The sequence below is a fragment of the Penicillium vulpinum genome (assembly GCF_028829585.1).
Source record: "Penicillium vulpinum strain IBT 29486 chromosome Unknown utg000003l_segment0_segment0, whole genome shotgun sequence".
Taxonomy (NCBI): domain Eukaryota; kingdom Fungi; phylum Ascomycota; class Eurotiomycetes; order Eurotiales; family Aspergillaceae; genus Penicillium; species Penicillium vulpinum.
Genome location: NW_026643243.1, coordinates 5,925,399 through 5,939,079, shown reverse-complemented (window position 1 = coordinate 5,939,079; position 13,681 = coordinate 5,925,399). Strand labels below are relative to the sequence as shown.

Genomic DNA, 13,681 nt, shown 5'->3' with positions numbered 1-13,681 from the left:
TGCCAAAGGGTTTGAACCAGAGTGAAGACGGAGCCAGGATGCTTGACTGGTGGCCGTCGAGTACTCTGAGTTGATAACCCTGGAGGCACAAGATCGTTTTAAATATCCCAGGCGGGTTATTATTTCAGGCAAATTACTGCTTCGGGCCTTTTTATAAGCTACTTAGACATTCAGAAAGCTATGTCAGGTTTTCAAGCTATTCTAGGCCGTCTCGGCCGTTTCAGCTCTTAATCTTCATATATCATCGGGCGTTCCTGGGACATCTGGGACCGTATAATTGAAACATACAGCCCTAAGTCTGTCTGGGTACATAGCACGATGGTATGTATGAATGAGCCTATGGAAATTGCGAGTACCACTTGCCACTTGCGTGCGTGCATGATTTCCAAAGCCCAGCCTCACAAGACCTTCTCGTGGCTTGCCTCATAGAGTGTACCTATTCTCAAAATATGTTCAGGGTGCAAAAGGTGTATTTCGTTTTCCAGCCAGGTAGATGGTCCCTTTGTTTGTTCGCAGTTTCATTTAAATAGCAATCTATATATAGAGATACTTCGAAAAACCAACAGCTTATAGTCATCGCATGAAGAAAACTCAAAAAACAAGTCTAAGAATATAAATCCCACGCATCGTATGGAGCTATACCTATAACTACAATGAGCAATTGCCTGGTATGATTTTACCCAGTAAATTTAGTGGAACCATTTCCCTATACAGGTTAGTGAGAGATAATAGTACATGTAATACCGTCAAACCCCGTTACATAGTAAAATCGATCCCATATTTTTGTAAACTTCGATAACATGCAGTACTAGTTTGGAAGAATTTGCGCTCGTGCATTCATACTTAGGTATAGATTTACATCCATGTCTTTTACTATGTAAAAACATTGGAAAGTGCTATGGCTGCCTAATTAGGTTTAGTCCCCCTTTGATATTCCTAGGTTACAAACTTTACTTTCTCTTGGGCTTCTACGCTATCTATCGGCCAAAGAAGAGAGAGAATTGATGCCTCCTGGGAGGAAACATCCCGACTATCTAGCTAGCAACGAGGGGTTGATACTTGAGGTATTTATGACGGCCTAAGGCCACCACAACACTTTTAGTTCTGCCACTCCTTTTTCATACTGCCATATATTCTGCCACCACCATGATAATTCTGGACCCTGGTTTAGATAGTACTAGAGACCTTTGGCATTTTGATCAAAAAAAATCATCCATTTCATTGGTCTCTGCATTGATCTACTCTGCAAATTGATTGTGCGACTTCTTAGGTACTTCCCCGCGCGCGTTTTCCTCCACATCCCTGTCCTCCAGTCTCGGTATTATCACTATCTTCGGGCCCTCGGTGATAGTCGTAGTCGCTCTGCGTCCCCTTCCTCAGGTATACAACATTGCTAGTCTAACCGAGGCAGCGGGAACGTAAATAATACTGGGGCAGGAGACTCGATGGTTGTCTCGGTGATTGGCTAGCTGTGCTGGGTTGGTACCGTGGGTGGGGACTCAGGAACTAGGTATCTCTGGCCTGGAATTCATCAGAAAGTAGGTATTCGAGGCCTAGGGAGGCCATATTGATGATTTTGATGAAATTGAAGCATGATTTGATAAAGAAGTGGTGAGAAGAAAAGTAGGTTAATGAGCCACGAAAGGTGGTATATAAATTTGGAAGACGCCGTGGAAAGCGGTATATATGTGCCTGAGATTTAGGTAGAGGGGTTACGTATATCAATCCCCTATAAAAATGACACCGGTGCCAGCTCGAAGCTAGCCAACAGATTTCTTGGTGGTGATTCAATAGTGTAAAGGACAGTAATTCTTGAGAGGCAAGTCCAAGTTGTTGTAAATAAACTGGGTCATGCCAGGTTCTGTAAGCAACTTTACAAGGACGAGTTGCTGTTTGGAAGATGGTAGATATTGGAAGATATACTCGGGATCGAGTAGAGTGCCAGCTGTGTAGGGGCTCTTATCAGCCTCTGTGGTGCCAGCTTGATGTGGGATTGGATGATCCAGCCCAGATGTGTCTGGGCTGGAGGAAGTAGACGAATCCATACCTGGTTTCCATGGAATAAGAATAAAGTATAGGAGAAAGATATGTAGTAATTAGAAGAAAATTAAAAGAACTATGGCCCATGAAGGACGCATGACATGTTATATAAAAGATTATGAGTTGAATAACAGATGTGAAGAAAGATGAAAGAAATATAGAAGAAATATAGCTAGTGGAGGAGGTGATTCCAGTATAGAGAAAACAGATAGATATGATCCTTAAATTTCTGTTCAAGTCATCAATATCAAGCTTGAGGTGCTCCCTAGTTGAGGAGCATTGCACTTACCAAATGTAAAACTCAGCAGCTTAGCAACTCAGTGTAATCCAAAATGTCACCTGTCAATGAGATATGATAACCCATGCTCGATGTCTGTCATTTTGTAGACATCTCTCTCTTGGACGGCACCGTGTCAATAACTTTTGCTATAGTAGTTTGTGAGCTATATAGAGACTGGTTCTCATATCAGAACCTAGCAAGGGGACAGCAAGTTCCGAACTGCCTTATATTGAGACCTTGTAAAAGCTACAAGGTACTGATATACAGGTGTCCATGGGTGTGAAAGTTGTAGCTTATATAGCTAGTATATCTTTATTTGTTTGCTTAACTTATATCTTTATATCTTGGAAATTTCTATTGGAGGCATTGAGATATTTGGAAAGCCGCATGCATATGCATATGCATATATGACATTCAAGAAGGCATAGATGGGATAACCCAAACTAAACCACAAATAAGATAGCAATCTTGGAAGGATGAAAATATTCCAATAAATCAAGTGCAACGTGCAAAGTAGAAACGTCACGAGGAAAGTGCAAAAAAAAAAACAAATTCTCCTGGCTGTATGTAGCCATTTCGCGCCTGATTCCATCAGACATGCATGAGGTATGAACTTTGATGGCTTTCAAGCCCTCTGTAGACAGCGAGAGAACTCTCGGTGAGAAACCTCCATAGATAATGCAAACGATAAAATGAGGAACACAAATTCCGCCCAACAAAACAAAGAAATTTAGCCTTTCCATGACAAAGAAAACTAGGGATTAACTCTCACCTGATTCTTCAAAGCTCAGTCACCTCTCCGACAGTCAATTCATCTAAGAGCCATTGAGCCCTTGGTAGATTAGACATGTCAATCATAGCCGCTTCCCATTCTCAGTCTCGAGAGCTGCTGCCATACGAGCCTGCTTTCGCCTCCACTTCCTCTTACGTTTCGTGTTCTGAGGGTTTCGGAAACACTCATCAACAGGGTGCCTCGTAAGACGCTGGTGGTAGGGGCAATATTCCTTTGGGCAATTTTGAAATTCGTCCACGCCAGCGACGGCAGTATCTAGGCTACCTAGGGTTGAGATTTGTTTTCCCAGTCGACATGCCTCGAACTCCAGGAAATCAGCAAAGGCTTCATCCAGGATCGATTCTGGAAGCGGACCTTTTTCAAATTGGAGCGACTCAACCCAGGGGATTGTATTAGGATTTGCACTGACCGCAGCAAGGAACTGATTCAGGATGTATCTTGTCGGAGGATGAGGGTGGTCAAAGGACTGCGTCATCTCTTTCAAGGCTTGTTTCCAGGAGTGCACAAATGCATAGGGCGAATTTGATGAGTAGTAGACTGTATGAAGCCAGTTCATGTATTTCCGGTAATCAGCGAAGCACTCACGGGATTTGTTCTCTGAGATCTCAGCCGGCTCGTCGAGGAAGGAGGCCGCCGTCACTAGAGGACTCGAATAGGCGTAAGCGTTGTTCAAAGGCGAAGGCATAGCAAATCGAGGGCCAGGAAAGAACGAATCTAGGATCGGCGCGCCATATTGGGGAGCATACAGCGGAGCAGGCTCAAATGCAACGGGGTAGATTGGCGGCGGTCCGTATAAGAAATGGCCATAAGAAGCAGGACTGGCCGGCGGAGCAGCGAAGTACCTAGGGTCCAAGGCAACTGGAGTTGGGGCCTGCATAACAGAAAGTGGGTTGAAGAAGGCCGGGTCACCATCGGACACAGGGATGGGATCTCCTGTATTGGACACAAGCATTGTGAGCTTGGTTGGTGTAGCTGTGCATGGATTAGTCTTATCATTCTCTTGAATTGGGGGGATTTTGATCTTAGGTATGAAGGAATAAAGATACCGATCTTTGGTAGAGATAAATTAATGCTTTGTATGAAAAGATGTAAAGAATTTGTCGGAAAGTTGTTTGGCGGCTGAAATGTATGCTTCGCTGCAGAATAGACTTAAGCCTCGTGATGTTCGGATTTGGCGAATACTGTGCAGGAATGACGAATGATGTGCGCGAATATCGAATGCTGTGAGGGAATATTGAATGCTGTGCGGGAATATTGAATGCTGTGCAGGAATGGCGAATGCTATGTTGGAATATCGAATGCTGTGTGGGAATATCGAATGCTGTGCGGGAATATCAAATGCTGTGCGCGATGTCGAATACTGTGCGGGAATAGCGACGAGGGAGAGTTGGTGCAGAGTGCTAAATTCGATTTTATATGTAGGGCGAATATTACAACGCGGTGTAAAACGACATTTCTTGATTATCAAGGCTGAGGTTATATAGACTATATATCTCAAGAACTTCGGTGGACAAGGGTGTCATGTCGCACTATATATATTGGAGCCTGGAATATCTGGGCGTAATGCTCAGATATAGTGGCCTTTTTGGCCTAGTGTGTAACTCGCCATTCCAGGGGCAGGTTATAACAGGGACCCAAGCAACACCTCCAAGAAATAATAATAATAGCCAAAATCATCATTGGAGTATAGCTGTCAATGCGCAGGTTAGAGATAAGTGAGGTCAAATTCAAGAAGCCCACGATGATGCAAAAGAAATCCCAAAACAATTTAACCATATATGCATCTATATTACTGAACGATTGTACCTCTGATTGCTCCAATTTGAGCAGACATCATCCTGAGATCAAAGGATTTGCTACTTCAATGTCCACAAGCAAACATCTACCTTCCATCCAATTCTATTCACTTGATTTTTCTTGTGGGCTATCTCTAATCTATTTTATGCTTCCCAGACTTATTTGAAGACTACGAGGTCATCCCCGCTGGTCAGACGCTTTTTATTTTTCCGGCCCGAAAAAAAAAACAATATGGGAGCTTGAGGTTTTTCTTCCATGGAAACAGCCTAAATCCATGGTATAGATGTCCACCTTGGCAAGCTTTGATCGAGATGTACTTTGTACGAAAGCGGCGGATCGGGACCAAAAGAAAAACTCGGGGATCAACGGTAAATAGGTCGACAATTCCCTCTAGTAAAATATGATCGGATATCGGCAGGTTCTAAGCTCAAATCCAAAATGTATTTATCACTATATTTCGGTCAATCTAACAATAATACAAATGATAATTCTAAAAGCAATGCCAGCATATCTTCTAGCATTGTGAGCAAATATCATACATCATCTGTAATGTGCACCAGTTGCGTGAACATCGCATGGAAGAATCAATCTAGATCTGGCTCGGACCTTTTATGTGTACAAACGCGGCTAACAAGTCCTGATAGCTCAAACCATGGCTTGGTGATTGGGCCACGAAACCGTTCAGTCGGTACTCCGTACGGAGGAACTAGTTCCAAGGCTAATCGTCCAGGCACGATACAGCACTAGGCCCGAGGGGCTGAAAGTGGAAAATTAAAAGCCCCGGTGAAAGGAGCTATTAATATTACGTGCCTTAGTACCGATTTGTGCAGGACCTCTGAGTGTGACTTGCCAAGCATAAATTATTACTTTCTAAACCTCGGCATTGGTTGGCAACTTGGCTCTACTATTACAATGCCAAGTTACGCGACCTGCATCGGAAGTATAGATGTTAACCGCCATGAACTTCTATGGTTGAATTTCCGGGATCACTTCCAGAAATCCGGGAATTTCTCTGAAATATTTAGCTCTAAAGGTTCCACTGGAGTAGGTTTCCATGGTTCATGATGAAATTAAGGAATATAATCATAAAATTATAACAATTATGATGCATATACATATATGTGCATTAGGTACTGGATGTAGTGACTTGAAAGATTTAGGAAGACTAGTGGCTGGAGGCAAGAAAACAATTATAGAAATGCCTGGGAAACCCAGGCTATATCAAACATGTTCCAATGAATTTGAACAATGCCACATGGTAAGGAACGATGGAGTGTAAGTGGAACCTACGGTGATCTGATAGCCAGCCATTTTAGCACGTTCCACCAGCCTGGATATCCCCCCTCCTCTCCACATTAATCTGTTACGCTGATCACATTGTAATTTCTGCGTTTCTAAATATCAAGGTATATTTTAGTTTTCTGATACAATTCACTGGTCAAACATGCCACTTGTGTTCCTGGCCGATCTTTTTTCTGACGGGGTCCGCCCGATACCAACGTTACATATCACACCTTAGCTCTATAAAAACACCCTTGACAGTCGGGATGGGCTCTTACTCTTACGCTCCTCGAGAGTTCCAGGAGTGGGTAGATCGACGTCAAAGTTCCCTGTCTGCCTCCACAGTGTCGTCTGCGTCAACAAGTATCCTCTTCCCGAGCCCCGCGACATCTCCAGGGTCCAGCTCGAGGAAGCAATCCTGGCAGTACTACGATGATGTCGTGCGGCTCGAGCTGACCCCCTCTGTGCAAATGTATGTACCGAGGGGAAAAAAAAAAGGTTTTTTCATATGCTGACCTGTTTAATAGTTCTTTTGTCAGAAATGGTCAGCTATTCAAGCTGAAATACAAATTCATTGATATCTGCAAGGACTCAACGGGCGCATTGAGATGTCTCGAGCTCGGGGGAGGTCTCGGCCAGCAAACACCTTTTATCCACGGCTGTGAGTTGTCACGCATATCTTCGAAAGATAACATGCTGATCATTCCAATCTTATATAGTCTCCAACACAAAACTGCCCGTCCCTCACCTTGAACACCCGAAATCAGGCAACGATTATCCTCTTCGCATATCCTTTATGGACCAGCAGACTGTCCAAACAGGAAACACGGTGTTCATGACACAGCTATCATATAAATTTGATCATTGGGATGGTACGCGACCGATAAACCTTGAAAATATGAACATTTTCTTACACCTCACAGATTGTGTACGATTCCAAGAACTACTACTCGGCTCCAAGTTGATATTTATCGGTGGGATGGCCGAGGCCAAATCTAAAGGTCGGGGTGAAGAGTGCATCAGCCAAAATCTTCGCATCCTTCGCGGGAACAACGGGAAACGCGTGATGTTATTCTTTGCTAACTCCCAACGGAGAGAGCTCAAACGATATATTTCCATTCCCTGTGAGTTTACTTTTACCTCTCCTGTCACAAGTGAGTTTGCTAATATAGCCCTCTAGTAAATTGTGTCGGGTCCATTAAAACCCCGAAGAAGGCTGGGCGGCCAGCCATACTTGATCTAAATCCGAACTTCGACATTCTCTCACAAATGAGAACTTTTACGATTCAGTTTCTTGACGACGATGGTCAGTGCACATTTAAGTTTGTATTTGTACTGGAATATTTGGCTTATTTTTCTCTTAGACTGCAAAACATTTTGTCAGATGTTATCATACGACCTGACGATTGGATGAGTTCAAACAACCCATATAAATGCCTCAGTTATCTTATGATGAATTTTGCATGGAGTTGAATTTTAGGGGCTAGATATATCATGTACATAATACCATACCCGGGCGTTTCTTTTTTTTTTGAGACATAGAATTCATGTGAGATATTACTCTATAAGAGTTAATGAAACTATTGGAATTCAATTGGAAGATGGATTAATATTAATATAGGGGGAGTATTATTTCAATAAAATGGCTCAATTACGAACAGCCAAGAGGGAAAAAAGTAATAATCTATATGTTTTACGGATCATTAACCCTCGTGGGCTGTCCGTTGCTGGGTTGGCTCGTGGGTCGTGTTAGGGGTGTCAACAAGTCAAGCACCAGAGACGCCGCACGTGGAGAACAACGCCAAAGCTTTGGCTCATTGATCGCTTAGCCCCGCATTAGCGCGTGCAGGGATCACTGACATTTGTGACCTTTTGACAAGATTTAATCTTAGAGGCCTTGAGTTTCATCTACATCTCTGATAATTCTACGAAATGTAGAACATGAATCGTATCTTTATTCAACTTTCTAATATTCACCATGGGCAGGTTCCATACCCGGTTGTATAAAACCGACCGTGCGCGGGATTTCGATCATGAGCAGGTATGGGGGGGATTTGCTGATAAGCATAGAATATTCATTTCGCTGACGAGTTCTCTAGGATCGATATGTTCGCATGCGACAGATCTACGAGACTATCGACCGGCAGGGCTATCAGTGGATTGTCGTGCTGGTCGCCGGTCTTGGATTCTTCCTCGATGGCTACACAGTACATTAGCCACGTTCCCCCGTGTAACGCCAACCGCTAACAATTGACATAGTTATTTGCTAGTAATGTAGCCCTACCGATGATATCCTACGTGTACTGGAGAGACGAAGTTGGCTCGTTACGACTCCCAGCCATCAATATCGCAACACTTGGCGGAACCCTACTAGGGCAGATAGCATTTGGATTCCTAGCCGATAAGAATGGGCGGAAGAAGATGTACGGTGTTGAATTGGTACTCCTCATTACAGCCACCCTGGGTGTGCTCATGTCCTCGTCAGGCGTGGACGGCAGTATGAACGTCTATGCATGGATCATTTGGTGGAGAATCTGTGTCGGTATTGGAGTTGGTGCAGATTATCCACTCAGCGCTGTGATCACATCTGAGTAGGTTGATCTTCAATGTTGAAAGCTTCAATCGTAGAGAAACTGACCCTGAAGTGTTTAGATTCGCCCCTACCAAACATCGAGGCCGCATGCTGGCCTCCGTCTTCTTTATGCAACCACTCGGTCAAATTGCAGGAAATATTGTCGCATTGATTGTGATTTCAGTGGTTCGTGGGAACCACGTTCAGGGAGACGACATCACTCGCACTGTTGATATAATGTGGCGCTGGGTGATTGGTATTGGAGTCGTACCCGGTGTAGTCGCTACTCTTTTCCGGTTCGCCATCCCTGAAAGCCCTCGTTACCTAGTCGATATCGTCGACGATCCCGTCACTGCCGAGTTCGATGCAACAACACTTTTCAGTGACACGCCCGGTCTGCTTGATTCCGTGGGCTGGGGAAATACTGCCACATGCAGTGCCGGCAGTGCGATTCAACTACCCCCGATTTCATCTATCTCTGGCAGTTCAATTATGGATGATGATGAAGAGGATGAGTTTACCCGCCTCCCTCCCGCTACTCTCAACTCTCACTGGCGGTTGGCGCATTCAGACATCGTGCGGTACTTCTGGACAGAAGGGAACTGGCGCAGCTTGCTTGGTTGCTCTCTTGCATGGCTCCTCCTTGACTTCGGCTTTTATGGTGTTGGATTGTCGAGCCCTCAATTCTTAGCTAAGACTTGGGGCACACTTCATCTCACTGAGGGGGTCTCGGCTCCGAACTGGATGACCGACAATAGACCAGGTGCCGATGTCTTCCAGATGTTCATGGATACCTCTGTGCACGGCTTGATTGTGCTCAATGTCGGAAGTTTTGTCGGTGGCATACTGCTCATTGCCTTGGCCCATAAACTGGATCGCGTTGCACTGCAGAAGTACATGTTCCTCGCACTGGCGGCTCTATTTATCGCCCTGGGAACCATGTTCGTCTGTCTTTACTCCTACCCTCCTGCCGTGGTAACATTGTATATTATCGGCCAAATATTTTTCAACTTTGGTGAGTCAAACAAACACTGGATACGACACATTAAGTCGTTCTAACTATCTACAGGTCCCAATGGAACTACCTATATCATCCCCGCTGAGATCTTTCCGACCCGATACCGCGCAACATGCCACGGCATCAGCGCTGGAGCGGGAAAATTGGGTTCTATTCTCGTACAATTATTCTCCGCATTCTACCACTTTGGCTCAGCGCCAGGTAGCCAATCAACCCGCAGACACGGCATTGTTCTCCTTGTTTTCAGCGCCTGCATGATCCTTGGCGCAGCAGTCACTCACTTCTGGGTTCCACCTGTCCAACAGAGACGGCATGGCAAGACTCAACTTTGGGGTGCTAAGACCGAGACTCTTGAAAGTTTGTCTCTTGGACGAATGGGCCGCAAGAGTCGAGATGCCGATTGTCGAAAACGAACATCAAGGCATCGGGCGCTTTCAATGAGTGCGTAGGCATTACCTCCCACGTCTATCTTTAATTCTTCCTTAATTCTGTATATATTTTGAATATGTGTTATTTACATGTATGAGTTCCAGCTAGATGAATATAAGCCAATAGCTACCCTCCACTGAAACTAACTTCATAAATGCATTCACAACTCAGGAGCAGTCACCATCGAGCAACCGCCCCATAGCCACCCCATCAAGATAAAGTGCAACATCCATCCCCCCGTCCGGAACCCCACTATCCATAACCTGGATGCACCCATCCATTTTAGGCATAATAGCATGCACATAACGTGGCTTATTCCGGCCCACAAAGTCAACTTCATACAACTGCAGCCTCAACCACGACGTAACAATCGTATGCTCAGGCCCCAAAAATCCCTGCCACAGCCGCTGTGGCGACACCTCATGTGCAGCATCGTGAAGCATCGCACCCACAGCATCAGTCGTAAACCCCTTCATCGTCTCTCGGATCCGACTAGACGTCTCGCCTAATTTCTCCTGATAAGCGGAAGAAGCGGTTCCACCCACATGAGTTAGGAACAGCGGGGATCCAATGAATGTATCAGGAAGAGCGGGCGAAACACGTGGTCGCGCGCCGAGGCTCAAATTCATATATACGGGTCTTGGAGAGTCTTTTTGTCCGCGTGCTCGTATAATAGTGATCCACAGGTGTGCGAGGAGAGCGTCCAGTCTAGAAATATCACTTCTACTTCCTGGGGTATTGAGAGCAAGAGCTTGGAACTTGCTTAGCTCTTCGCCTGTGAAGTGCAACTGTGTGTACCGGACTGGTTTGGAGAAATCCCATGAAAGCCAAGGCGCTGGCTCTGAGGGCGAGACCCGTTTGGGGTCTATTTCTGCCGGTGGGGGCTTGGAGTTCTCTGTCGTTGGTATTAAGAATTGTGGGTATCCCTCGTCGGCAGTATCCCACCAGCTATACCGATGCAGGGGTAATTTACGCGCGGTAATCACAAGGTCTGGGTCTGGCTCGGAGCTATCGATATTGCCTGCGGCGCAGCTGTCCAGCAACGCCGGATCAAACACGGGCTCGCCCATTGGTGGGGATTCGGGCTGGGTTCCGAATTTCTGTTTGCTGTTATACGCCCATAGATGTACGAATACCATTAAAGCCTGTGCGTCTGCTAGACAGTGTGCTAGCTTGATGCCAATGGCGTAGCCTCCATCCTGGAGGAGAGTGATTTGCACTTGCATTCCTGGAAGACCGGTATAGTCGTGCAGATTGGCCAATGCCAGCGGGGTAGATGATATGAAAAGGCTTTGGTTGAAGTTATCGCCTATCCATGCTCCGGCGGTTGATGAAGCCCGTTCCTCTGATGTGGGGACAATTTCATCTGGTCGGAGGGGATGCTCGATTACTGTCCATTCAACACCTGGGTCGGCATCAGTCCCGTAAACTATCAATGGACGATTGAATCGCTCTGTGTGTTTTCCTTTGGGGTTGACGGGTGCCCATTGGAGTTGGCCTGCCCACTGAGGGAATTTTGACAGTGTTTCAATGAAGGAAATTCGCAGATTATCGATCAAGATCTTCTGATCTAGCTTTGCAGGTTGGTTGAAAATCCAAATTGCCCCTGTTGGGCTAAAGCGCGCGACCGTCGCGTCGAGAATGGACAGGGGTGTTGATGTCGGTGTTAACTGGTGGGCCGGTCGCAGCCTTGTGGATTCAATGGTGGTCATGGTGTATGTGCCTTTAAAGTATGTTCGGTATCTATTTTTCTAGATTGATCTCATTCATTTTATCTTTTCTGAATTTATGAGTCAAGATGCGTCACCGTTTGTCACTTCGTGTCAATGCAACGCTAAGCTGCTAGTTAATTAAATTAGCACAGAAGAGCCTAGCTCGTGCTACGTCTTCATCTCAGACAAGATGCAACGCGCCGATCTACCTAAAGGAATCAGCTACAGCTTTAATGCTACCAGGCCTGATATGGTGCAGCCCAATGTTCTAGAAGCCTCGGGCCTAAGTGGGGAATATCGCGGGAAATCGCTTCGCGTGTCCACGTCTATTCACGGCTGTTTCACATCTAATTCACGCAGATCACACACACCCACAATTCGGAATAATACTGCAAGACCTATCCAATGAGCCGCCGCTACTGGTAGCAGTCAATTTCGAATCACATCATATATATTTTCGCCTAAACAACGGCTACTATATGCAATATCCTCATTCCCCATCTTTATCAAGTCGATGCGAAACAACCTGAAAGCAAGGCAGTATTCTGGACTACATAACACGGATGGGAGAGTACTTGTAATAAAGCGCTATAAGCTGGCGCTCCTGCGACTGGAACAAAGTAGGTCAGACACCACTACATATAGCGGCACATCACAGTCATGAGGCTGTAGCTAGACTTCTTGCTACAGCTGGTGTCAACCCAAACTGCTCAGATTCCTACGGCTGGACACTGCTAGTGCACGCGGGCGAACAGAGGCATGAGTGAGTTGTCAGGATATTTCCCGCCCAAGACGCTATCGATCCGCAATGTAGGTGCTTCTGAGCCATCACGCCACTCACAGTAGCGGCGCAGTGCGGACATATGGAATAGGTCGATCCAGAAGTCCTCAACGATCGAAGATGTCGCCACTGGCGTGGATGGTAGCTAGAAACCATGAAGCGGTCAAATTACCACCCTGCCATGCCGGGTTTTGAAGCAGACAGTGAAAATCATGGCATAGTATATACGCCACCCGTGCATGCAATGAAAAGCGTGGGCAAAGCTATTGTCAAGTTGATCATTGCTAGAGGCGAATTTGAGTCGGATTGGAGTTAGTGTCACCTCTCTCATCCTGGTCTCATGTGTTCTAGACTTTTCCTATAACGCCAGCATTGATCTAAAGTGCTGTTTTAAGGGTGCATCATGACCTTTCAACCAAAAAAAAAGAGTATATTCAAATAAAAAAACATACAACAGTGAGGATTCGCTGGTGGTCACCCACCCAACTACTAACTCACCGGCGTGTGGCTTAAGTACGGCTGAGCGGACGGGAAGCCCTGTTTTCCACACCCTATGGTCGTATGTGAGTGGTATGGCATAAGAAAGATAGATAGAATGAACGGTTGGAATGAGGGTGCCAATTAGGGCGAGTATTGCCCTTGGTTCCGCGGCATCATTTCAGCTGAGTGGACTATTATCACCCATAGAACAATTAGTCATCTGCAAATTGCCATTAGACATGGCCCAGCTTAGTGCTCTTGTTGGCTGTCCCCAAATGCCTATGGTAGGGTTGAGCTACGCTGAGGTTTTTGCGTAGAGCCTCAAGGGCTCGTGGGGTAGTAGTTGCTTTTCGGTTATTATAATTCGCTGACTGTTTACCCTCCAAATAATTGTCTTGGGCTTCTTTCTGGGTATTCAAACCATGTCCTGGCCGAACTTAGGCAATGACCAGACGGCTTTGTCATTTGCTGCCAAAAAAAAGGAAATACGACAGCGGT

The 13,681-nt window shown here is 45.6% G+C and overlaps 6 protein-coding genes across 6 annotated transcripts, besides 2 other annotated features; 3 read left to right on the top strand and 3 right to left on the bottom strand.

Moving 5' to 3' along the window:
• Window positions 1-1,787: 1,787 nt before the first annotated feature.
• Window positions 1,788-2,045, bottom strand: N7479_007285 (uncharacterized protein; the record flags this gene model as incomplete). Its single annotated transcript, XM_057254979.1, has 1 exon — window positions 1,788-2,045. The coding sequence occupies one exon, from the start codon at window positions 2,043-2,045 to the stop codon at window positions 1,788-1,790; it is 258 nt and encodes an 85-aa protein (XP_057108841.1).
• Window positions 2,046-3,174: 1,129 nt separating this feature from the next.
• N7479_007284 (uncharacterized protein) lies at window positions 3,175-4,065 on the bottom strand (the record flags this gene model as incomplete). The annotated part of the gene is made up of 1 exon (XM_057254978.1): window positions 3,175-4,065. One exon carries the CDS (start codon window positions 4,063-4,065, stop codon window positions 3,175-3,177), a length of 891 nt encoding a protein of 296 aa, XP_057108840.1.
• A 2,392-nt stretch (window positions 4,066-6,457) lies between these two features.
• N7479_007283 (uncharacterized protein) lies at window positions 6,458-7,605 on the top strand (the record flags this gene model as incomplete). The annotated part of the gene is made up of 6 exons (XM_057254977.1): window positions 6,458-6,663; window positions 6,719-6,852; window positions 6,911-7,063; window positions 7,115-7,315; window positions 7,372-7,497; window positions 7,556-7,605. The coding sequence occupies 6 exons, from the start codon at window positions 6,458-6,460 to the stop codon at window positions 7,603-7,605; spliced, it is 870 nt and encodes a 289-aa protein (XP_057108839.1).
• A 564-nt stretch (window positions 7,606-8,169) lies between these two features.
• Window positions 8,170-10,230, top strand: N7479_007282 (phosphate transporter; the record flags this gene model as incomplete). The annotated part of the gene is made up of 5 exons (XM_057254976.1): window positions 8,170-8,232; window positions 8,291-8,398; window positions 8,451-8,782; window positions 8,844-9,778; window positions 9,833-10,230. The coding sequence occupies 5 exons, from the start codon at window positions 8,170-8,172 to the stop codon at window positions 10,228-10,230; spliced, it is 1,836 nt and encodes a 611-aa protein (XP_057108838.1).
• Window positions 10,231-10,377: 147 nt separating this feature from the next.
• Window positions 10,378-11,922, bottom strand: N7479_007281 (transferase family protein; the record flags this gene model as incomplete). The annotated part of the gene is made up of 1 exon (XM_057254975.1): window positions 10,378-11,922. One exon carries the CDS (start codon window positions 11,920-11,922, stop codon window positions 10,378-10,380), a length of 1,545 nt encoding a protein of 514 aa, XP_057108837.1.
• A 412-nt stretch (window positions 11,923-12,334) lies between these two features.
• Window positions 12,335-12,768, top strand: N7479_007280 (uncharacterized protein; the record flags this gene model as incomplete). The annotated part of the gene is made up of 3 exons (XM_057254974.1): window positions 12,335-12,542; window positions 12,568-12,617; window positions 12,661-12,768. Coding segments are annotated over 3 exons (366 nt in total), but the record flags the coding sequence as incomplete, so codon positions are not given.
• An 89-nt stretch (window positions 12,769-12,857) lies between these two features.
• Window positions 12,858-13,014: a sequence feature (Protein overlapping with rRNA (N7479_007279, KAJ5960129.1) was converted to a misc_feature.).
• Window positions 13,015-13,132: 118 nt separating this feature from the next.
• Window positions 13,133-13,284: a sequence feature (Protein overlapping with rRNA (N7479_007279, KAJ5960129.1) was converted to a misc_feature.).
• Window positions 13,285-13,681: the final 397 nt, after the last annotated feature.